We start from the raw sequence: 25,784 nt of genomic DNA on the forward strand, positions 1-25,784 counted from the left end.
CAAAAAACCAAAAACCAAATGAGGTCTACAGTGACTCTTAAAAGGCACTTTAAATTTAAAAGTTAAAAAAAAAAAATCCTCTTACTTAATCCAGTTCATCAGCTCCACTGTATCTGGATCATAGAATTCTCTCAACTCGGAGAGCTCATCCATCATTCCTGGCCAGAACTGAAATTAAAAACAAAACTAAACAAAACCAAAATCCACCCCCAGACCCACAACTATCACTAGATTAAAGGGAAAAAGGAGAAACTGCATATAACTTGTGAACTAAATAAACGTGGTAACTGGAATATTAGAACTACTTCACTTCTGCAGTCAACCCTTCTAGTGTAAGTGAGATGAAGTCTGAGAAAAGTTTCCAAAATTATTGTGAGCTGGAGCTAATTAGAAGTAGAGGTGTTGCCAACTTTAAAAAATGAGCTTTTATTTTACACTAATAAAAATTCTATTGTATGTGGTGTTAATATCTAGTAAAACATTAATTTGGATATGACAGGAATAGCAACCATGAGAAAGTTCACAGGATATGAGATAAATGTGACTAACTAACTTCATGTAATTTATCTTTAAATGTAGAATGTACCCTGTAGAAGACAGCACCATTTTAGAGCTGCAAAAATGCTTTGGAATACAGAATCTCATTTTATCCTCACAACTCCTCAGGGAGACAGATGACGCAGAAGGCATCATCACCATGGCTATTTATTTTTCATTTTACTAGTCTGGAGACCTCGGCTCAGAGAGACAGATAACCTGAGTTGCTCAGATCACAGTGGCAGAGTCACAACTGGAAACTTTTCATTGTGTGATATGGTGATTATATTGTTTAAACTAGAAATCTGGACAAATGGTTTGATGAATATTAACATAATTACAGGTACAAAGGGAGAGAAGAATATTTGAAAGTAGGACGGTCCAGGAAAATCTGGTACATCTGAGTATTATATTTATGCCACTGGTGCCTCCTACTCAACTTGAGTAACTTAAGCTATGCAGATATAATGTAAAAATACACTCTGAATCCACTGCTTTTCTAATATAACTTGTCTGTGTAATTCAACAACTAATTAAATGTTCACTGTTTTATCAAATGGCAGTTGGCTAAAAAGACTTGATCATCTAAATACATGCTAAGGTGAACTGCAGAACTCATTTCCTATATTGGAATAGAAGCCCAGTGATAATGTATCTACATTTCATTAAAGTTGCAAGTATAATCTTTTTTATTTAAGAACCACTAACTGGAAGCAAAGTGACACCTGACTGGTCTATGGATGTTTTTTTTTTATCCCTATCACTTTCTTATCTTGTCATTTCATCTTTGGTCATTTTTACTACTCATTCATATCTTGTCTGCTGGGTGGGTAAGTCAGGAAAATTGCTGGTGCTTGTGACAGAAAATCAGGTGTCAGCACTACTAGTCCTAGGTTTCAGAAGAGATGTAATAAAAATTACTGATTAAATGATACCTCTATAAGATTCCAATTATCCATTATCCCTATTAATTTTGATAACAATAGAATACCAACTTTTAAATGATGTTTTAATTATTTTTGTATAAAACATTTTGAAATCTGTGAATTCAGTGGTTATTAGATATTTTTCTATTTTGAAATTTGCTGTTACTTCTGAAAATGTTAATATCTGGTAACACAGTCTTATGATAAACTTCTTAAACAACGTGAAAACAAATGCTGAATTAACTAAATCCTGTTCCTAAATGATCAGCAGTGTTTATATGAGATTTTAGGTATCCAAATAAGTTAATTAACATGAGAGCAATAATGTTATTAAACTCTTGATTTTAGAGTGGAGACTAGCACATACTTTTCCCTTTTAAACAGGATTATCCTAAGCAGACATATAGCAAAATTAGTATTATGAACAAGAAAATTTGAAATCCTCATTATAAGTGCTATGTAAAACTTAAATCAGGCTTTGAAATATTAGTTCTTATTTCTTACAGATAAATCTGTTCAATAGTTGGAAAACATATTCAGTTTCATAATAAGATCTTTATTTTCTTTGTGATTTTGTATTAAAACACAAACACAGTTTTGAGAAGCTGAAATACGTAAACTGTTTTATACAGTGAAAGCTGGATGCGTTAAGATTTCTCCTGAAGTCCAATACTGAGAGAGGCGAGGCCATCTGTCTTTGGAGAGATTCTTCAGAATGACTACTAACTCTCTTACTCAGGGTACATCTACAAAGATTCCCTGAGGAAATGATGGCCTTTTCAGGGCTATCATTGGTTCTTCCATAGCACTGGTTCTCAAGAGGGGTTGGGGGAGGGATTCTGCCACACCTGCAAGGGGACATTTTTGATTGTCACAACTGGAAGTTGGTGCTATTGGCATGTAGTGGGTAGAAGGGATGGATGCTGCTAAGTGTCCTATAATGCACAGGACAGCTACTAAGACAAAGAATTATCTAGACAAAATGTCAACAGTGCCGCTGCTGAGAATCCCTGTTCTCTGCAGGGGGTTCTCAAGTTTGACGGTGCATTAGCACCACCTGCAGGGCTGGTTAAAACCTGGATCACTGGACCCCACTCCCAGAGCTCCTGATTCAGTAGGTCTGGAGTAGGACCCAAACATCTGTATTTCTAACAAGTTCCCAGGTGATGCTGATGCTGCTTGTTTATTTCTTCTATAATGTCCTTCCTCAATGTTATCAAGAACAAGAGACTTAAGTCCTCAAGTAGCTATTAAAAAATCAACAAATTTTCAAATAAATATTTGAGACATAAAGGAACTCAGCCTACACACAGAGACAGTGGGAAAGGACTGTTACGGTGTGTGTATGTCTTTAGTGGTGAGACAGGAATGATGATGAGCTGCATCTTCTCTGTGAGGAGGGTGCTTTATCCCTCAGAATCAATGTGTAATAAAGCTACCTCCTTCATCATTAAACATATACTCTGCCTAATCCTTAATTGTTGCTTTCCAGATGTTTGTAAGAAGTTTCATTTATTTACCGTAGAGCAATAAAATTCCCAGAGGCATGGTGGCAGAAATGACCTATTTCTATGTTTTCTAGTATCTGGGAGTTGGCACAGTGGTCCGCCCATAACAGCAAATGTTTTGATAGATAGGAACACGATAGAACATAATTTTTTGAAACATTTACAAGAGAATTGTCTAACAGTGATTATCACACATTTCTTTTAGCCTAAAACCTTTGCTTCAAATAAAATCTTACATGAAAATATAAGCAAATAAACCCAGAAGCTGAGCTGCCATAGCTGATCCTTTCTGTAGGAGAGTCCCACCCACCTCCCCACTCCCTTTAGCTGCCCTCCCAAAGCAGGAACTGTACACAGTAGAGTTTGAAATCCATTGTTCTACCTTAAAATAAAGTTTGAAGAAAAAAATCTAAACTTAAAAAATATGTAAGATTTGTTTTTAAAAGAGAGCATAAGAGCTCAGTTGGATAAAACAATCCTAGCTACCTGCCCAGGTAACAATTCAAGCCTCTAAATCTCAAAGGTGTGATGAAAGACTCACTGTCTCATATGGAGGAGTCTCAGAACTGAAACACAGTTAATGCTGTTTCAGAAATCAGTCAACTGAGAATATGAAGAATTTCTTTATTTCCTACTGAAACTGAAAGACATAATAAGGCTAAACTTAGACTGTATTTATATGTGCCCAGCCCTCTTACAAAGATGATTTTAAGCATCTAATAAAATATGTAGGTTAACATAAGATGCATTTTAGGATCTTACTCTTATAAAAAGCATGTAACAGGGAAAACTAATTTTTCTCCTTTATTCACCTCAAAATAGGTCTGAAAACATCTTTGTTTTCAGAATTTGCATCAGCTGACTAGTAAGTCAAAACCAAAATTAATTAGAATAATTAAATTGTAGTATTTTTTGTTATAATGTTTTTACCTGTTAAATCCCATTTTGGGAAGAACATCAGTCTTCCTATCGATGTCAACTGCCATAAGAAGCAGCTAAGTAGATATTTGTAAGTTCTGCAAAGCACTCTACTTGCCAATGACACACAAAGTACACTGAGTCAAAGCAATTATTCTGCTAAATAGATTAAAGACAGGAATGAGGACAATCAACCTTACCTTATAGCACAGATACAGCAGTATTAATATCGGTATTGAATATCGCATTATACATATCTATATAAGAAAGACATTATTTAGATTACAAGTGTTTGGAATATTTTTGCTTTTACATTTTTGCTTTGTAAATACATTTTTTTTAAACAACAAAAATATAATTTAACAGAGCATGAGTCTCTGATATGCAAGACAACTGAGTCAATCATTCATAAGCTATTTGTAGCTCCTACCATATTGCCACCTAGTGAATTTATAGGGCAGAACAACCCAGAACTGCACTTATGGGCCATTAATCATTACTGTACACTTAGTAGTAATTATGTTTATATTATAATACTTAATAATAATAGCGATAACTCTGGATAATGGGATTATTGGTGATTTTTAATTTGACTTTTTGTGCTTTTCAGTATTTCCAAATTCTGTATAATGAACATATCTAACTTATGGTCTGGAAAAAAATGATTTAGAAAATAAAGCTAAAATTAAACAAAATTATTTTAAAATAATTCCTTATAAAATCATAATGTATCAATTATTTGTAGCTTTAAATTTTAGTATCCATTTTATCAAATTGATGTATGGACAACTGAAAAAAAAACCCAGCAGAATTGATAATTAAAGAAATACTAGAAGTCATAAAAATGAAATGGAAAAAGAGATAGCACTGACCCTCTTTGGGTTATAAAGATGGATCAACTTCAGAAGTAACTCCCATATTTCAGGGCTGCATAAGCCAAATGATGCAAACACACACATATGTGATGTCCAGAGGTACTTCATTCTGTAAGAAGAGAAGCAGGCAAAGGTCAACAGTGCTAGCTGTGTAGAAACCTGGAGTCTGAGACAGCTGTATTATTTGTGATAGTAAAATCTTACTAAAACTATGCAGAGACCGTTGCCAAGGGGTTACTTATTAATTCCATTGCCTTTTGAGAACCATCATATAAGTAAAAGTAGAGGAATATTGGCAATTAGGAAAAAACTGGTTATAAATACTATTTTGTACTGGGAGAAGATAGTAAACAAGGACTTTTTTTTTTTTTTTTTGCGGTACGTGGGCCTCCCACTGCTGCGGCCTCTCCCATTACGGAGCACAGGCTCCGGACACGCAGGCTCAGCGGCCATGGCTCACGGGCCCAGTCGCTCCGCGGCATGTGGGATCCTCCCGGACCGGGGCACGAACCCGCGTCCCCTGCATCGGCAGGCGGACTCTCTACCACTGCGCCACCAGGGAAGCCCCAACAAGGACATTTTTATGGGAACCATAATCATTAATGAAGATGATCATCAGTTCCCAAATTATATTGCTAAACTATGTCAGGTAAAGAGTGGTCAAATAAAAAAATAAACAGATAAAACAAAAATACCTCATTGTACTCAATGCCAAGAATCCAAACAGAATCGTATGTATTAAATTGTAGGCAGTTTCTGGTTTCAGGCCGATTCTGTACTCTCCCATTTTATACATGGATTGCTGATTTGTAGAATCACTGCATAAAATAGTACATATACAAAAATTAAAGCTGGGTAACTAATTTTAATTTAGTTAAATCTTTCTTAAAAAAGAAGATAGAAGGACTTCCCTGGTGGCGCAGTGGTTAAGAATTTGCCTGCCAATGCAGGGGACACATGTTCCAGCCCTGGTCTGGGAAGATCCCACACGCTGCAGAGCAGCTAAGCCCATGCGCCACAACTACTGAGCCTGCGCTCTAGAGCCCGCACGCCACAGCTACTGAGCCCATGCCCTGCAACTACTGAAGCCTGTGTGCTCTAGGGCCCACATGCTACAACTACTGAGTCCATGTGCAGCAACTACTGAAGCCCACGTGCCTAGAGCCCATTCTCCACAGAGAAGCCACAGCAATGAGAAGCCCACACACCGCAATGAAGAGTAGCCCCTGCTTGCCACAACTACAGAAAGCCTGCGCACAGCAACGAAGACCCAACGCAGCCAAAAATAATAACTAAAAAAAAAAAGAAGAAACCTACGCCTTCATATATTTAGAAATGTTTTATTTCCCTAAGATAAAGTGAATCAGCTCTGATCAATTTTGAATTTGTTTATGAGGCTAAAAGTGTCATAATATAAATGCATTAATAATTAGAGTAACTAAAACTGAACAAATTTCATTTTAATTTAAGCAAAACCTTAAAGTCCTTCAATCCTTTAAATTATAAGAGATAGCAAAAAAATATTATTTTGGAATCACTGAAACTACAAGAGATCTTTAGAGATGTCATAGTAGTTACTCATATCTTTCTAGTTTTTACAAGTAAGTAAAAATGTATCCATGAACTTGGAATTCAGTTCCTTTACGAACCAATGATCACATTTTTAACCTACCACAATACCTCATTACATATAACTAACATGATTTTTAAAAAAATTAATTTAATTTTGGCTGCGCTGGGTTTTTGTTGCTGCACGTGGGCTTTCTCTAGTTGCGGTGAGTGGGGGGCTACTCTTTGTTGCGGTGTGCGGGCTTCTCATTGCGGTGGCTTCTCTTGTTGCGGAGCACAGGCTCTAGGCACACAGGCTTCAGTAGTTGTGGCATGCGGGCTCAGTAACTGTGGCTTGTGGGCTCTAGAGCGCAGGTGCAGTAGTTGTGGCGCACGGGCTTAGTTGCTCCGCGGCATGTGGGTTCTTCCCAGGTCAGGGCTCGAACCGTGTCCCCTGCATCGGCAGGCAGATTCTTAACCACTGCGTCACTAGGCAAGTACCCTAACGTGATTTAAAAAATCAAATATGGCTACATTAAGATGACTGCACCCATAAAATTAACAGTAACCCTTCAACATCATCTAACACCCAGTTCACGTTCTATTTTCTATTTATTGCAATAGCTTTTTTCAGGTGGTTTCTTTGAATGAGGATCCAAAGCTTTCATACTGCATTTCATCAATGTCTCTTTAAATTATCTTTCAATCAATATAAGTACTCCCCCCTCCCCACTTTTAAGGGCATTTACTCGTTGAAGAAAATGCACAATTTGTCCTATAACTGTTCCTACCTTCTGGATTTGGCCGATTGTCTCCTCGTGGTGCCATTTTATATTATTTCTCTATTCCCATGTTTCTTATAAACTTGTAATTAGATCTAGAGGTTAATTATTAGAGTCAAGTTCATTTATTTTGGCAAGTACACTTCATGGGGATATGATGTATTCCATATTGCATCACACTGGGAAGCACGTACTGTCTGGTTGTCCCCACTTGAATGATGTTGAGATGGATGAGTGGGTTCAGATTTGCACAATTTGTTGTCAAGGGGAAAAGGAAACAACAGTAAGGGCTGCCAGCTTAGGATAAAAATAATACTTCTAAAAAGGCCCCACTTATCCTTCACACAAATCCAATAGACTTGGATATGTACAATGCTTCTATGTAACTACAGACCTGTTATTTCCTGGAAATCCTCTTTTTCACCACCCTAGATACATAAGAAAATTAAAATGATACTCTATGGTAATTTTCACCACTGGTGATAATCTTTACTTAAACGTTATATATCACAACCCAAACTCTGGCTTCCACTGATACTAAAAGATTACTCCAGACAAGAACATACCCTCTCATCCTCCCTTGATACCTGGGAGAATTCTGCAACACCTCTCCCGGTGCCCACAACGGAGCTGGAAAGCTCTATTAATCCCATGAGTATAGAACAGGGTATCCTTTTCAGTTATATACTACACACCAATGTAGATGTGGTGTATAAACGTAATGGTACCATCCTTCCTAGTACTAGAAAGTAGAAATACTTTAAATACTTGGCATTGATAATATATCCTTCAAATTACTTAGACGTTAATTCACATTGAGACACTATAATTCTTAAATGACTTTAATTAATGTAGTGCTTTCCTCTAATAAAGTCCTAATATCCCTACCTGGTAAAATCTTTATCTATAATCATATACCAAATAAGCTTCCAAGGACGGCCCATAGGTTCACGCTGAGCATGGCAGACATTTTCACACAACGCTGCAGGCCAACTGAACTTCCTGCTTTGCATGCCGTCTAGAGTCCTGTCGACACCTGGTGTGTCTGGAGTAACATTAAGTTACACTGTCTAGAATAATTTCCATCTATTTTCATGGGGCTAAATTTTTATCTTGGACTCGGTATAAAAAGAACACTTCTGAAAGATACTAAAATAGTTTATAGTCAGTGAAATAGCTTCATGGTTCAATGTTGCTTCATTCTTAATAATCATAAAACACCTCAACTGATCTGGACTCATTGTAATGACTTTCTCCCAGCACAGCTCTCCGGTGGCTGCGAATCACAGCTCACCAGCACCTTAATTGGCAAGGTAGCTACACAGGAAAAGGGCTTCCTTCTGGGCTTCATTACTTTTCCACAAATGACAGTAGCTTCAACTTCTTACACTTAATCTTGTTTCAATTTAACATGGATAGTAAATGCAAAAACCTCCATCAGCTTGATATGTAGGTGTTCTTCATACTCCCTGACTTTCTCTTTTAAGTAGATTAGCAGACATCCTAAGTTTTAAAACACTGTCAACTAATACTTAAGACTTTTAGTAGATGCTAATAATTATGGTCCATTCCAACTTTATAAGCCCTTAAACAAGATGCAACAAAACATTAATAAACAATGGTTAACTCTTGACAGTTCATGAGAAATAAAAAAGGTAGCTGGAGAAAGAAAGGTAGAAAAACACAGGAAATTAATAATGGGAGCAAAACAGAGAGACTACAAGTCAATAATAACAACACTTGCTAATGATAGCTGAAATCTACACAATATACTCTACGCATGAGGCACTGCTTTAAGTACTTTATGTAATTTTCATTTATTTATTTCTCACAAAACCCTGTAGAGTAAGTACTCTTAGTGCTCTCATTCTACAGAAATGGAAATGGAAATAATGAAGGGTTATATAACTGGCTCAAAGATCACACTGTTCCCAAGTATGCGAGCCAGGACCTCAACCCAGACCTGTGTGCATGGCATCTACTACTTTTTACTGTCTCTTAACTACTCCACCCTTACCAACTGAGAGTACAGTCCACGCTAACTTGGGTACGTTCCCCCTTTAAGATGACTGTACTCTGTTCTGTATCTGATGTTTTGATTTTCAATTTAGCAATTTTTCTGCAACACAGAACAAGTTCATTAAAGCATAGAATTAGATTTCTGAAATATGCCATACCTGAGATTACGGAAGGCAACAGCTAATGCTGCAATCACTGTGATGGACAGAACAAATATATAAGCATAAAAAAGCAGAGTATCTGAAAGCCTTTCAAATGTATTAAAAGGCAGAAGGCCAAATGCTTCTTCACACAGATACAGGTTTGCATCAAAATCTCTAGGAAACAAAGGGAAAGCAAAGTGTTAAATTCAAGTACAAGATAAGTAAACCTCCAACTTTTCCTCAAAATAAGCCTGAAATTAAGAACTGATAACTTACATTTTAAAGACCCTGCTGATTTAATATAAAAAGCAAACACAGACTTTAAATTCAGTCATACCTTGTTGCTCCAAATCCAAATTTTGCCTTCAGAAATTTAAATATGTGTTCGTCTGACTTGAGGTTAAGAAATTTCTATCGGGGAGGGAGAAAATAAAAATTGCTATCAGTTCTTTATGCATGGTTTTCTGATAATTTCCCATTGAATACACATTTTCAGCGCTGCATTTCATAGGACTGTATGTGTGTGTATGTGTAAAATTAGTAAATGTTTACAATAGGTCTTAGAACTGAGAAATTCTAAGGCAGGGATTTTTTCATTAAAAAAATTCTTATTTAAGTATAGCTGATTTACAATGTTGTGTTAGTTTCTGGTGTACAGTAAAGTGATTCAGTTATACATATATATTTTTTCTATTATGGTTTATATTGAATACAGTACACTGTACTTTACAGTAGGAACTTGTTGTTTATCTATTTCATATACAGTAGTATGTATCTGCTAATCCCAAACTCCTAGTTTATCCCTCCTCCAAGCCCGTTCCCCTTTGGTAATCCTAAATTTGTTTTCTATGTCTGTGTCTGTTCTGTTTTGTAAATAAGTTCATTTGCATTATATTTTAGATTCCACATATAAGTGATATCATATGGTGTTTGTCTTGTTCTGACTTACTTCACTTGGTATGATAATCTCTAGATCCATCTATGTTGCTGCAAATGGCATTATTTCATTCAAAAGCAGGGATTTTCAAACACCCTCCATTCCTATTTTTTTTTTATCAGAATCGTTTTTGCAAACAAAATCTAGGCATAAGTTCAACGTGCAAAATAGATAAAAGATGAGGTTCTTTGGTTTCAGGGAGAGGGAGACAGCTGAAGCCCAGTGAGTACAACTTTTAAAATCAGAAAACCGGTAATATCATGATCTGAAACCTCCAATAGGAACATAGCCCACAAAGCCTGTTTTGCTTTGGGTTTTTCTGTCTGCAGATACAACTGATATAAGACTCATTCTTTCAAAGACAATTCAAGACACAGCAATAACCCTCAAGGGGTGAAGAGACAAATGCCAGTGTTTATCATTAGTGAGTATAATTTTAATTCACATTATTTTATTTTTAATTTATGGCTTACAAAAATTCATATAACATAAATGGGTGAAGAAATTGTATCAGAAGAAAAATGACGATAGAAAAGAAAATAAGATTAATCCAGAACTGAGGTTAGAACACAAAATATATTCAGTAGATATGAGCCACAAATCCGGGCTCATGCATTCTAGTAGCAAATACAAAGAGGGAAGTAAAAGCATTTATGCTACGCACAGGGTCATAAGATTAAAACAAACCAGTTGCTCAAGAGACATCCTTATAATCCTAAAACTGAGACTCAAGAGAAATTTTCCCCATGGGTACAGTAAAAACAGCGAATAGTCTCAAAGACTATTTTTTAAAATTCTTCCAATTGTAGGTAGCTGACAGAACATCAAGTGCAATTCAGTAGGCATTATTCTTTGGGGAGTCAAAAAACAGTGGTCCAGACAAGTAGCTCTCTCCTGGCTTAATCCAGGCACAGGTAACTGAACATGTAGAGTGGTGAAATGGATGGACTGCATATCTTTCAGCCAGTCTTTCAGAAATGCTGATTGTTCTGCTCAAATGTTTTGTTCTTTATTTTAATAAATTTTATTTATTTATGGCTGCATTGGGTCTTTGTTGCTGCACGTGGGCTTTCTCTAGTTGCAGTGAGTGGGGGCTACTCTTTGTTGCAGTGTGCAGGCTTCTCATTGCGGTGGCTTCTCTTGTTGTGGAGCATGGGCTCTAAGCATGTGGATTTCAGTAGTTGCAGCATGCGGGCTCAGTAGTTGTGGCTCTCTGGCTCAGTAGTTGTGGCTCGTAGGCTCTAGAGCGCAAGCTCAGTAGTTGTGGCGCACGAGCTTAGTTCCTCCGCGGCGTGTGGGACCTTCCCGGACCAGGGCTCGAACCCATGTCCCCTGCATTGGCAGGTGGATTCTTAACCACTGAGCCACCAGGGAAGTCCCTCAAATAAGTTTTTGATAAGTAGTGAACTATATGGAGTTTAAGAAAATAGTGATAAGGACCTGGAGTGGAGGTGTTTAATGTGGGCTGACTGAGTGAAGGGTCTGTTTTTTCTTTGACAGTCAACAGACAGGGAGAGAGACTGCCATTCTCTTACAGAAGAAGAGTCTGTCATGTACATGCAGCTGTCTTCTGTCCTGAGCCCAGCCTTCCCAGAGGGGCGAAATCATCTCAATTAATCAATGTGGTTCCGACAGTAAACCCAGTTTATTTATGAACTTACCCCAATAAAAATCATGTCTTTTTTTTTTTTTAGTACCATAGTACAGAAAACGCTCTAAAAAGCAGGAGCTTTAAATTTAGAGAAATACTTGTTTAATGCTTTTAAAGCTGAGTTTTTAAAAAGTTTAATAACTCAAAAGGTGGGTTCAAAGTAGAACATGTTAAGAGCAAATAGAAATCAAGGACTAAAATCAAGAAAATAATCCCGTTACTGAAACAAAGGTAAAACTGAGTCTGTTTAAAGTAAAACTGGTAACTCTTTAGTAATGCTAAATTAAATATGTCATTTTATTAACCTACCTTAATAATGTTGTTGAGAAAAAGTGTCAAACATAAAACCACAAATAAATGTAACAACAGTTTCCCAAGCCTATTAAGGAAGCTTCCAGTTTTCAGGTTTTTCTAGAAATTAAAAGAGTTGAGTTTCAATTTTTTAATTTTAATATAACTTCATAAACATTTAAGATGAGATTACTTAAGAATTTAAAACATTGGGTTACACAACATATAGGGAAAATATAACCTAATTTTCATGAGGTTACATTGTCTTAAAATTTGTCTTTTTCTAATAGTAAATGAATCACTTAATAATAAGCTCCATATGATGAGGAAATGTGTCCTAGTCCTTTTTTTTTTTAAAGACCTCTTCAACCAGAGTATGGAGTCGGCCACTTAGAAGGTACTCAGCATATACTGACTGAACCTGATCCACTGATTCATCTTTTTATCCACTGATTCATATATCACAGACTATAACCCATTAAATAAAAGACGTATATAAAAAAAGTAAATTGTGCTCTTTGATACATAATAGTTTTCTTATAACCCTCAAATAACTTTATGGATTATCAAATATAATAATATCTAAACAGTTCAAATATAAGTGATGTTTATTTATAATTAAGGTTAAAAGGATAAATGAGAAGTACAGTTTTTAATAGTCAACTAAAAGCCTGTTTTTTAAAATTTTGTGAAGATTTGTCCATAGCAGCTCTCACTCAAAAGACTAATAACAAAATGTATTTATTCTTCCCAAAATGGAAAACAAAACAGCTTCTTGATATGAAAGTGCTTATGAGAAATGTTTCTCATATGCTTATAAGACAGAAAACAGGCTTTGCAACATTATTAAGGAAAAACAACTAACTCTTAAATTTTATGTAAATTTAAGAGATTTTAATTATATAATAAAGTCAAAAGATGAGGCCAATGTCGAACATGTTATTCTAGGAAATGTCCCATTTTTTTCTAAAGGTATTTATTTGGAATCTCAAAATTCTCAAAACAGAGTTAATTTTAACTCACTTAAAAATCAATAATATGATATGGAAGGATGGGGGAAAGAGTGGTGTTACTACTTCAAATAACAAGGTGTCCACCAACTTTAAAGACTGTGACAAACACATTTCCACAAAGCAATATGTTCTTCTCACTCTTGAGTTCACACATGAAAAAAGTCAACATTTTTTTCTCTTTTATTCCAACTTTAAACCAATGGCAGTCAAACAAGTATCTCTGGCTAATCCTGAATTTAATTAAGATTCCAATTTTCTAAGAAATAATAAACGTCAGAACAAAGGAATGGCAGATCAGAAAGCCTGAAAACAAATGCTATACCATGCACTTCAAAAAAAGCAAATAATGGCCCTACTGCTTTTTAGTGGGAATTTGGTTATAAATTTTCCTTTGTATACTATATGAAAACAAGGTCTAAACAACCACACAATTAAAAAAAAAGTTTACTTTGATTAAGGACAAAAAAAAAGTCCTACCTGAAGTTTTCTTGCAATTAACACCGAAAGGTTAAAACTGATAAGCAATGATCCGAGAATCATGGAATTAAAAAACTGAAGAATGCAGACAAGGAGTAAACCTGTTAGCTGTATACCATACAGCCATGTCACCTGCAACAACCAAGGATTAGATGGTTAAACAGATTTTTATCAAGAGACTCCCACATGCTGACAGGTTGGTCACTAGTTGGATACATCTCAAGTTATAAATAATGCAGAAAACACACCTAGCATCAAGTAATACAATCTAAGAAAGGAAGATAGTAACTCTTTATTTACCTTTTAATTACAGAACATTTTAAACTTTATAACATTAAGAAGAACAGGGATATATGAAGTAGAGGAAGCAAACAATGGTATAAATATATTCTAGGAATAGGCAAATGCTGTTTGTAGTCTTTAATTTTCTTCTAAATCCCTTTACAGTTATGGCCTATAGTATTTTATTGTATTCTAACAATCAGTATTTTTACCGTACTCCATTATTTCCCAATCTTCCCTAATGACTAATGATGAGCATCTTTTCAGGTCCTTATTGAACATTTATATATCTTCTTTGGAGAAATATCTATCTAATCTTTTGTCCATATTTTAACGTTGAAAGAGTTGTAAGAATTCTTTATATATTCTGGAAATCCTTATTCAGATATATGATTTGCAAATATTGTCTCATATTTTGCGAGTTGTCTCTTCACTTTATTATTATTATTTTTTTGCTGTACGTGGGCCTCTCACTGTTGTGGGCTCTCCCGTTGCGGAGCACAGGCTCCGGACGCGCAGGCTCAGCGGCCATGGCTCACGGGCCCAGCCGCTCCGCGGCATGTGGCATCTTCCCAGACCGGGGCACGAACCCGTGTCCCCTGCATCGGCAGGCGGACTCTCAACCACTGCGCCATCAGGGAAGCCCATCTTTTCACTTTCTTGATGGTATCCTTCCAGGTACAAAAGTTTTTAACTTTGATGAAGTCCAATTCATCTAATTTTTTCTTTAGTCACTTGTGCTTTGGGTGTTATATCAAAGAAGGCTTGGGCTACTCCAAGGTCATAAATATTTATTCCTATCTTTTCCTCTAAACATTTCATAGTTTTAGTTCTTAAAATCAGGTCTATGATCTAGTTTGAGCTAATGATTGTGTATGGTAAGAAGAAGGGGTCCAACTTCATTCTTTTGCATATAGATATCCAGTTATCACAGCACCATTTTTTTAAATGGCGTTTTCCAATTTTTTTAAAAAAATTTTAATGTAATTTAATTTTTATTTATTTATTTTTGGTCTCATTGGGTCTTCACTGCTGAGCGCGGGCTTTCTCTAGTTGCGGCGAGCGGGGGCTACTCTTTGTTGTGGTGCGTGGGTTTCTCATTGCGGTGGCTTCTCGTTGCAGAGCACAGGCTCTAGGCATGGGGGCTTCAGTAGTTGTGGCACGTGGGCTCAGTAGTTGTGGCTCGTGGGCTCTAGAGCGCAGGCTCAGTAGTTGTGGTGCACGGGCTCAGCTGCTCCACAGTATGTGGGATCTTCCTGAAGCAGGGCTTGAACCCCTGTCCCCTGCATTGGCAGGCAGATTCTTAATCACTGTGCCACCAGGGAAGTCCCATCACAGCACCATTTATTGAAAAGATTACTCTTTCTCCATGATTATCTTGGCATCCTTGCTGAAAATCAGTTGACTGTTTATTTCTAGTCTCTCAATTCTATTCCATTGATTTATGTCTATTCTTCTGCTTGTATCACACTGTCTTGATTACTGTACCTTGGAAGTTAAGTTGTGAAACTGAAAAGTATGAGTCTTCCAACTTTGTTCTTTTTCATGATCTTTTTCGCTATTCTGGGTCCCCTGAGTTGCCATATGAATTTTAGGATCAGCTTGTCGATTTCTGCAACTGGGATTCTGAGAGGAACCATGTTCAATTTGTAGATCCATTTGGGGAGTACTGCCACCTTAACAATAGAAAGTCTTCCAATCCACGAACATGGGAAATCTTTCCAATTTATGCAGGTCTTTAAAACTTTCAACAGTGTTCTGTAGTTTTCTGGGTATAAGTCTGCACTTCTTTTGTTCAATTTATACCTACATATTTTATTCCTTTTGATGCTTTTCCTTCTACGAAGTATTTGTATCTTTTGCTCCCTTTCCCATAGGGGTGTAAATATTTTCCTCATTAAATCTGTAGGAACTCTTTAAGCATAATGACTCATTCAGGAATACATTTTTTTAAAATAAAACTTCTTTTGTCTTTATTTGGATTACGATGTTTTTTGATGCTGGCAGTCTTTTTTTACACCAAGTAGGAATATTTAGAGAACAAAGAGCAGTCTGTGTTACAAGACTGCACAGCTTTATAAATGTACAGTCATCCATTGGTATCTGTGGGGGACTGGTTTCAGGACCCACAGTGGATTAACAAAATCCTTGGATGTTCAAGTCCCATGGTCAGCCTTCTGCATCCATGAATTCCACCAACTGCAGAGGACTGTATGTATTTATTGAAAAAATCTGCACGTAAGTGGACCCACGCAGTGACACTCATGTTGTTTAAGGGTCAACTGTAATGATATCCTAGGTTCAAGAGAAACACTGGGTGATCAGCCAGAAATGTAATACTGAGCAGTACTGTATACTAGAAAGTTGTGGATTATCAGTGGTACTTTTTTTTTTTTTTTTTCAGTGGTACTTTTGATGTTCCTTCTCAGGTTCTAATAGTTCAGAGTTTAGAAACAAGGCAGCAATAATACATTCTTCCTATACAGAATAATCAAAATTTTCTTCAATGGCATACTCATGCTCTTCATTATCATTCATAATTAAACATGATTAACATTTTTTAACATTCATAAAATATCAGGGAGTATGATAAATGACTCACTTATATCAACTCATTCAAATCGAGGCAGTTGGTTCTAGAGTCTATGTTCTTAACTGGCTAGAACATAAGTACTGCCACAGAGAATCAGAACTTTGGTATCAAAGTGTGCTAACATTGAATGTTTAATGCTCCAAGGGAATTATGAAGGTCTGTAGTTTTACTGATCTTTTGAAAGAACTAGCTTTTTATTTCGCTAATTTTCTCTATTGTTTTTATGTTTTCAATTTCATTGATTTTTGTTCTTTTCTTTATTGTTTTCTTCCTTCTGCTTGAGTTGGGGTTATTGTGCTCTTCCTTTCCTAGTTTCATAAGGTGGGAGCTTGGTTATGGTTTGGATTTTTCCTCTTTTATAATGTGTGTAGTGGTACACATTTCCCTCTTAGTGCTGCTTTAGCTGCACCACACAAGGTTTGATATGTTGCATTTTTGTTGTCACTGAGTTCAGTGTTTCCTCAAGGCTTCCTCTTTGACCCATAGATTATTTAGAAGTGTGCTGCTTAGTTTCCAAATATTGGAAATTTCCTTATCTTTTTGTTGATTTCTAGTTTGAATCCATTGGTGCAATCCATTGGGTATTCTGCTGTTGTTGGGTGGAATGTTCTATAAATGTTGGTTAGATCCTGTTAGTTGATGGTGTTGTTGAGTTCTATATCCTTAACGATTTCTGTCTGTTTCTCAATTGTTGAGAGAGAGGGGTGCTGAAGTCCTCAACTCTTTTTGGGTTTGTCTGTTTCTCCTTTCCGTTCTGTCAGTTTTTGCTTCACATATACTGTGGCACTGTTGGTTAGTACATGTACATTTAGGATTGCTATGTCTTCTTGGTGGATTAATACTTTTATTAGTATATACTATTCTGGTAATTTTCTTTGCTCTCATGCCTACATTACCTGATATTAATATAGCCACTCCTACTTTCTTTTGATTAATATTTGCATGCTGTGTCTTTTCCTACCCTTTTATTTTCAATCTACCTATACTGTTTGTTTGAAGTGAGTTCCTTGTAGAAAACAATTGGGTTGTGCTTTTTTAATCTATTCTAACCCATCTCTGTCTTTAAATAGTTGTATTTAGATCATTTACCTTTAATGTAATTTTTTTAACGTCTTTATTGGAGTATAATTGCTTTACAGCGTTGTGTTAGTTTCTGCTGTATAACAAAGTGAATCAGCTATGTGCATACATATATCCACATATCCCCTCCCTCTTTCTTGCATCTCCCTCCCACCCTACTTATCCCACCCCTCTAGGTGGTCACAAAGCACTGAGCTGATCTCCCTGTGCCATGCAGCTGCTTCCCACTAGCTATCTATTTTACATTTGGTAGTGTATATATGTCATTGCCACTCTCTTACTTCGTCCCAGCTTACCCTTCCCCCACCCCGTGTCCTCAAGTCCATTCTCTATGTCTGCGTCTTTATTCCTGTCCTGCCCCTAGGTTCTTGAGAACCATTTTTTTTTTTAGATTCCGTATATATGTGTTAGCATATGGTATTTGTTTTTCTCTTTCTGACTTACTTCACTCTGTATGACAGACTTTAGGTCCATCCACCTCATTACAAATAACTCAATTTCGTTTCTTTTTATGGCTGAGTAATATTCTATTGTATATATGTGTTATTATTGATATGATAGGTCTTAAATCTGCCATTTTATCATTTGCTGTTTGTTCACTCCGTTTTCCATTTCTGTTTTCTTTTCTGCCTTCCTGAACTTGAATATTCTTAGAATTCCATTTTTACTTATTTATAGTATTTTGAATGTATCTCTGTGTACAGATTTTTAGTGGTTGTTCTGGGTTATTACATTATACATTCATAACTTATTACAGTCTACTAGTGTGGACATTTTACCAGTTTGAATCAAGTGTAGAAATTTTACCTCAATTTAAGTCCCTTTACTTTTCTCATTTACAACTGTCATAAATATTTCCTCTACATACACTGAGAACCATAAGACCATATTATTATTTTTGCTTCGGCTATCAAACATAATTTAGAACACTCAAGATGAGAGAGGAAGTTTATTATATTTATTCATATTTTTACTTTTAATTGCCTTTTCTCTCTTCCTGATGTCCCAACATTTCTTCTTTTATCATTTCCTTCTATTTCAAGAACTTCATTTAGCCATTTTTTTTTAACAATAGGTCCATAGGTAACAAATTCTGTTAGTTTTCCTTCATCTGAGAATGTTTTGCTTTCCCTTTCTTTCCTGAAAGATATTTTTGCTGGCTATAGAATTCTGGGTTGACCATTCTATTCTTTCAGCACCATGGTTTCTGATGAGAAACCAACTGTCGTTCAAACTGGTTTTCCCCTATAGGTATCACTTTTCTCTGACTGCTTTCAAGATTTTTTTCTTTATCTTTATTCTCCAGAAGTTTGATTATGATGTATCTTGGCATTGGTTTATTTGGGTTTACCCTATTTGACATTAGCTCAGCTTCTTGATTCTGTAGGTTTTGACAAATTTGGGAAGTTTTTGACATTCCTTCAAAAAGTATTTTTTTTCAAATACTTTTTCCAGCCTCACTCTCTTTCTCTCCTTTTGGGGTTCTGATTATATGAATTAGACTTCTTGTTACGGTCCCATAGGTCTCTGAAGCTCTGTTCATTTTTTTCCAGTCTATTTTCTTGTTCAAATTAGTTCATTTCTAAATTGTCCTGTCTTCAAGTTCACTGATTCTTTCCTCTGACCATTCCAGTCTACTGTTGAGTCCATCTACTGAGTTTTGGGGTTTTAAAAAATTTATTTTAATTAATTTATTTTTTTGGCTGAATTGGGTCTTCGTTGCTGTGTGCGGGCTTTCTCTAATTGAGGCAAGCGGGGGCTACTCTTCACTGCAGTCTGTGGGCTTCTCACTGCAATGGCTTTTCTTGTTGTGGAGCACGGGCTCTAGGCATGTGGGCTTCAGTAGTTGTGGCTCGCGGGCTCTAGAGCGCAGGCTCAGTAGTTGTGGCGCACAGGCTTAGCTGCTCCGCAGCATGTGGGATCTTCCTGGACCAGGGATTGAACCCATGTCCCCTGCATTGGCAGGCGGATTCTTAAGCACTGTGCCACCAGGGAAGCCCATCTATTGAGGTTTTTATTTTCATTATTGGAATTTTTCAGTTCTAAAATTTCCATTTGCTTCTTCTTTTTATCTTCTAAATCTCTGTTAAGAGTTCCTATTTTTCATTTGTTTTAAGTGTGTTTGTAATTGCTCAATGAGAATTTTTTTTTTATGATAGCTGCTTTAAATTCCTTGTCAGGTAATTCAACTTCTGTGTGCCTTGGTTTTGGCACCTGCTGATGGTCTCTGTTCATTCAAAAGATTTTCCTGGTTCTCAGGTTAACAAATGATCTTCAATTGTATTGTATTATGTTATGGAACTCTGAATCTTATGTAAATCTTCTGCGTCAGCAGACCTCCTCTGACACCATGCCAGCGTCATGCCACTGAGGAAAGAAGGACACTGCCTCATTATCTCCAGATGGGTTTGGATGTCCAGGGTGACCTGGACATTTGACCTCCACTGACTTTTGAGGGGCAGAAGAAAGGAGTGTCTCATTACTGCTGGGTGAAGAGGAAAGTTTAGGCTCTCTGCTGACACCATCCCGGGAGGGATGGGGAGGGCTGTCTCATTACCAATAAGTTGAAGGTTCTCCACGTGGCATTCATGCTTCACCCTTTCTTGTCCTTTTGGCTTTTCTTGGGGCTTTTTTGGTTTGAGTCCATTGGTTTCTCCTGATTGCTGACTTTTCCAGTACCTAGTCTGAGATATATGCAGCAAAAAGAAAACCCAGTGAACTCACTGCCATATTCTTCCTCTGGTTTCGAGGTCTCCAGGTGTAGTCTACTTTCTTTTCTCCACCTCTCAAAATTTTCTTATATTTGTTTTTTACATATTGTCTAGGGCTTTTAATTGTACTTAGTAGGAAGAATAAGAAGTGCGTTTCCTTCATTTTGTCTGGAACCATATGGAGTACTTTAAAATTGCCTCTTAGGCATTGATCACTAATGTGTTTTGTTTTCACAACAGGTAGTCTCCACATTCTTAGTCTTTAATCGAACAGAATTATATGCTTAGTAATAACATTTACTGTTCTGTTTTATATTTTAAAACCCTGTACACATTTCTCACTGAAAACTTGATCTTTTGATGGTAAGAGAGTTTCCATCATCCATGAAAAGAAGATGACGTGTACTGAAAAAGATATTGCTTCTTGTCACCACATCAGGCTCTGAATTTGTATTACTTTTTTCTATATCAATTATTCTGACTCTTTCCCATTCAATATGATTAGAGATCAGTGATTCCAATTTATGAAGAAACTAAGGCTCCAAGAAGTTATATCACTTGACAAAGTTTAAAGAGCTAGTTATCTTCAGAGTTGATAGTAGCAACTTGGTATTATAACCCAGATCCTTTCATTATAATACTGTTCCTCCTTTAATTCTGATAGTTTTAACTACTTCTAACGCCAACAGAGTTTCAAATATAAAAGTTCAACGAAGCTTAGAACTGAATATGAAATAAATTAGCTGTATTATTCTTTAGTTTTTTGTGTGTGCCAAAATAGTACTTTTATTCTGTTTTCCAATTTTTTAAAAAAGAAAAAGAAACAGATGTTCATTACAGAAATATTCAAGAGATGTAAAGAACAAAAAGAAAATAAGAGCATCAATCACATAGCTGACTGCTAATACTTTAATGCATATATTTCTGGAAACTTTCCTCTCTCTATACATATGTTTTATTTTTAAAAAAGGGAGAAGGAAAACTAATGGTTATATATAACTAACACTGTGTTACATAGTTAAGACATGTTTGTTTAACAATACCCTATTGCTATTGACTTAGGTCATTTCCAGACTTTTCTTATTACAGTCCAGCTAAAATGAACATGTTTGATTATTTCCTTAGGATAAATTTCAAGAGGTCAAAATTTGGTGAAAAGACATACGTGTTTTCTTAGGCTTTTGATACCTACTGTGAAAATACACTACAGAAAAATTATACACTAGGAAAAAAGTTTTATATATGTATTTTCAAAATGGCTCAATATTATTTATTTTTATTTCTTCTTTCATTTATTAATTATTTTTTATGTTAAAATGTACAATGTTCTTTTGAACATACTTGTTAGAAAGGGGGGAAAAGTGATATCAGATATGAAGAGACTAACTGGCCTAAGAGTGTATGACAAGAAGAAATACAAAGGTATCTAGGCACCTCTTCCCCTTAGCTTGCAAGTCTCCATGAACAAAGCATAGAGAGTTTACAAAACAGGAAAGCAAATATAAACAGACAGCAACAGACTCAGCTTCATTTGTACATGCAGCTTTTAGAGGCATGTGGGCTCTATTATCATTATCTAATACCATATATATATACACACACATACATATATTATACACCCACACACATATATACACATTTTAACTTTGGCTTATCCACCTGCTTTCTTTTTTTAATTAAAAATAGTTTTAATTTTTTAATTTTTATTTTATATTGGAGTATAGCTGATTAATGATATGTTAGTTACAGGTATACAGAAAAGTGATTCAGCTATACCCATAGAAGTATCCATTCTTTTTCACATACTTTTCCCATTTATCCACCTGCTTTCTTTACTGTATTTTACCTTCATATCTTCCCCTCTCAAACTCCATCCAAATTCTAGTCTCCTCATTTTTGGTCCACCTCTAGAATCTCATTTCTGTGAAACCTTTCTAGCCGAAAAAGAAGTCTCCTCTTCTAGACTTCTGGCACTTACTGTTACTACAAATTGACATCTATAGATATACAGACATCCCTCTAATTGTATAGACATCTTTATTTCTCAAGCTAGATGGCAAACTCCCTGTGGATGGGACAATGTCTTATACAGGTTGGAATTTTCTATAGTGCCTATCCTATTATTATGACTCAGTAGATAGATAATATATGTGTGTTGGTTGACTTTAATGTTTCCTAATTCAGATTCAGTCAGTTTCCAAAGACTGTTGCATCTCTTTTGACATGGAATATATGAGTACAACTCTTCTCTATTAGATTATATTGCTGCCTTAGACCTGGTGATAATATTTTATAGTTGGAAAATATTTAAGTTACTGTTACTTTGGAATAGTAACTATGAGCAACTTAAAAACATATACAACACATTAAAACATATTTCTGCACATGACAAAAACCATACAGTTAAATGACAGCAGCACACACTGGGAGACAAACAATGGTTTCCTTTATAATTTCCTTATTTCATATGTGACCTCTGACCAATCAATAGGGATTCACATCCCGTACTGGTAAATGTTACTATGAAAATTTTACAAAGTACCACAGAAAAGCTGTTATACACCCATTGATTTCCTTGGGGGAAAAAAGGTGGGACAATACACAGTTATACATTTTAAAATAGCTATCTTATATTTTAAAATTTAAGTCAACTCTATAAAGGACAACTGATTTAGACATTTGTGCTCCAAATAAATCCATCTTTTTTTTAAGGTCACGCCACATGTGGGATCTTTGTTCCCCGACCAGGGATCGAACCTGTGCCCCGTGCAGTGGAAGTGTGGAGTCTTAACCACTGGCCTGCCAGGGAAGTCCCGAAATAAATCCATCTTTTAATGTAAAATAAGCAGAATAAAAATTAAGATGATCAAACTAGGCTGCATAAATTACTCAGCTTCAACTGACTACAGCATATTTACATTATAGCTAAGAAGCAGCTTCAACTTTATCATTAAGCATGTGCATATTTTGAGCTCATTCTATCATATAAAACATTAAACAACAACCATCTCAACTGAGAAAAGAGAGCAAACCTTACCTTCACTGCTGGCAGCATGTCCAAGGAGTCCAGTATGAACAGCACTAATGCTTGCATCAGCATCATAAATTGATTAAATTGCCATGTTAGACTAAAGAGAAAAGTTGATATGAAAATGGCAAGAAGTGTCAGCCTCTGTAAAAAGAAAATCTTTGTATAATTTACATGTCTCTAGTAATAAAAAGCCTCTCAGACAAGTGTTCTCAAGAGCAGCCAATATCTCTATAAACCAAACAGAAAAACTATGCACTGTTGCTCTGAAAACTCTTGCATTTGTTATTTAAGTTCTAAATAGCCTAACGTGACACTCTGCATATAAATATTCACATATGGTATGTGTACTCCATATTATCATGGAGGCAATAATGCACCAAATCACATCTCAAGAGCAACGGCTTAAAAATTCTGACAGTTCTGCAGAAATTTTGTGTGGGTTTGCCATAACTGTTTAAGGGCAGATAATGCAGAGTACATTTTTAACATCAAAAATGAAAACATTTTCTTTGCAAAGTAGCAACAGGTTTAGAAAAAGAAAACTTAATTTAACTCAAGTTAAAAAATTGGTCATGGAATAAGAACTATTAACATGCACTTGGACACGATGAACATCACATTTTCTGAAGCTTCTAAGATAAAATTGGAGAACTAAAAATATATACAAAGTATTATAAAAACTTACTTGAGAAAGGGGCTGTAAGTTTGGTCTCAGGAAATATGTAATTGCTGCTATCTGAATTGCAAAGAATGGCAGCGCCCAATTCTCTCTCAGTGGGATGGTAAACTCAACCCTTGTGGTATCTATCCTGCACAAGGAAAACACAAAGGACCAAAGTAGTAATTTTTACTATCATTACCTCAAAGATTTCCTAAAGTGAAAGACATATTATGTTAAGTATGTTTAGATTTTGGTTCTTGGTTCTCAATAATTTGCCTTTATCATCATCATCATCACGCCTGCAACATAAAACTGGCATTGAGAAAATTTAACTAACCTGTCCACAGGTATGCAGTGGTAGAACTGGGGTAGAACTGGTAGTGCTTTATACTTGAGTCTTAATTTTGTCATTGATTAATAAACTTTTAAAAGCTCCTTGACTCCCCTAAAATGTGAACCCCCAGAGGGCAAGTGTAGTTAAGTTTTCAACTTTGTACACCTAGTACCAAGAACGATCCCTATACATACTAGGAATCCAATAAATGTCTTTATTTACTTTTAATAGGAACAATAAATTTGACTTTAATTTATTCTTTTTTAAAATTTATTTTTTGTTGAAGTATAGCTGAATTACAGACTTTCATTTACTCTTAGCAGGAATAATATGTTAGATTAAAATGTTAAGAGCGGACTTCCCTGGTGGCACAGTGGTTGAGAGTCCGCCTGCCGATCCAGCGGACGTGGGTTCGTGCCCCGGTCCGGGAAGATCCCACATGCCGCGGAGCGGCTGGGCCCGTGAGCCATGGCCGCTGAGCCTGCGCGTCCAGAGCCTGTGCTCTGCAACGGGAGAGGCCACAACAGTGAGAGGCCCGTGTACCGCAAAAAATAAATAAATAAATAAAAAATAAATAAAATGTTAAGAGGCAGCATAACATAGTGGTCTCACACTCTGCATTTGAATTCTGACCAAGACTTAGCTCCATGTGTGCACGTGTGTGTGTGTGTGTGTGTGTGTGTGTGTGTGTGCCTTTATCTATATATAAATATATATGCCTATATAAATATTCTCATATATATATACATATGCACACATAACCTTTTTATATATTTATACATATAATGTATATGTATAAAACAACCTTTTAAGCTTCAATTACCTCACTTCTAAAATAGTAATAATGGGCTTCCCTGGTGGCGGCAAGTGGTTGAGAGTCTGCCTGCCGATGCAGGGGACACAGGTTCGTGCCCAGGTCTGGGAGAATCCCACATGCCGCGGAGCGGCTGGGCCCGTGAGCCATGGCCGCTGAGTCTGCGCGTCCGGAGCCTGTGCTCCGCAACGGGAGAGGCCACAACAGTGAGAGGCCCGCATACCACACACACACACACACACAAAATAAAATAAAACAAAATAGTAATAATAATAGTACCCACTCTACAGGTTTGTTAAAATCATACATATAAAGTATGATGTAAAGTGCTTGGCATATAGTGAGCACTCAGTAAGGTTATAATAAAAAGTAATTTGTTGAGGATTACAACATAAAATCAACATCAGAATTCATGTTCAAGTTTTAAGCCTGCTACTGACTATTGGTGTTGCTTTTAATAGGTAAGGCAATAATTCGATTTATCTCGAATATGTTTTTTAAAAATGCTATTTCATAATGCTCCAGGGTTTGGAAATTAATAGATATTAATTAAATAATGTAAGAACTTCCTTACACTTGTACAGTGCTTTATACTTTGCTAATTATGAGCTGCATACAATCTTACTGAGGTTGATAATAAAGATATTAATAAA

At 36.1% G+C, this 25,784-nt stretch overlaps 1 protein-coding gene across 1 annotated transcript in view; it reads right to left on the reverse strand.

Moving 5' to 3' along the window:
* The window catches only part of DPY19L3 (dpy-19 like C-mannosyltransferase 3), a 69,204-nt gene that overhangs the window by 11,929 nt on the left and 31,491 nt on the right, over positions 1 to 25,784 (reverse strand). Inside the window, exons 6-15 of the mRNA XM_082677207.1 lie at positions 24,008 to 24,131; positions 23,329 to 23,463; positions 13,626 to 13,757; positions 12,154 to 12,255; positions 9,594 to 9,667; positions 9,272 to 9,430; positions 5,460 to 5,582; positions 4,762 to 4,873; positions 4,090 to 4,146; positions 86 to 168 (exon numbers count right to left, since the gene is read on the reverse strand). Coding sequence (XP_082533333.1) covers positions 86 to 168; positions 4,090 to 4,146; positions 4,762 to 4,873; positions 5,460 to 5,582; positions 9,272 to 9,430; positions 9,594 to 9,667; positions 12,154 to 12,255; positions 13,626 to 13,757; positions 23,329 to 23,463; positions 24,008 to 24,131 — 1,101 coding nt within the window. The remainder of the gene's footprint in view (positions 1 to 85; positions 169 to 4,089; positions 4,147 to 4,761; positions 4,874 to 5,459; positions 5,583 to 9,271; positions 9,431 to 9,593; positions 9,668 to 12,153; positions 12,256 to 13,625; positions 13,758 to 23,328; positions 23,464 to 24,007; positions 24,132 to 25,784) is intronic.

The sequence above is a fragment of the Grampus griseus genome (assembly GCF_964374135.1).
Source record: "Grampus griseus genome assembly, chromosome: 19".
Classification (NCBI taxonomy): Eukaryota; Metazoa; Chordata; class Mammalia; order Artiodactyla; family Delphinidae; genus Grampus; species Grampus griseus.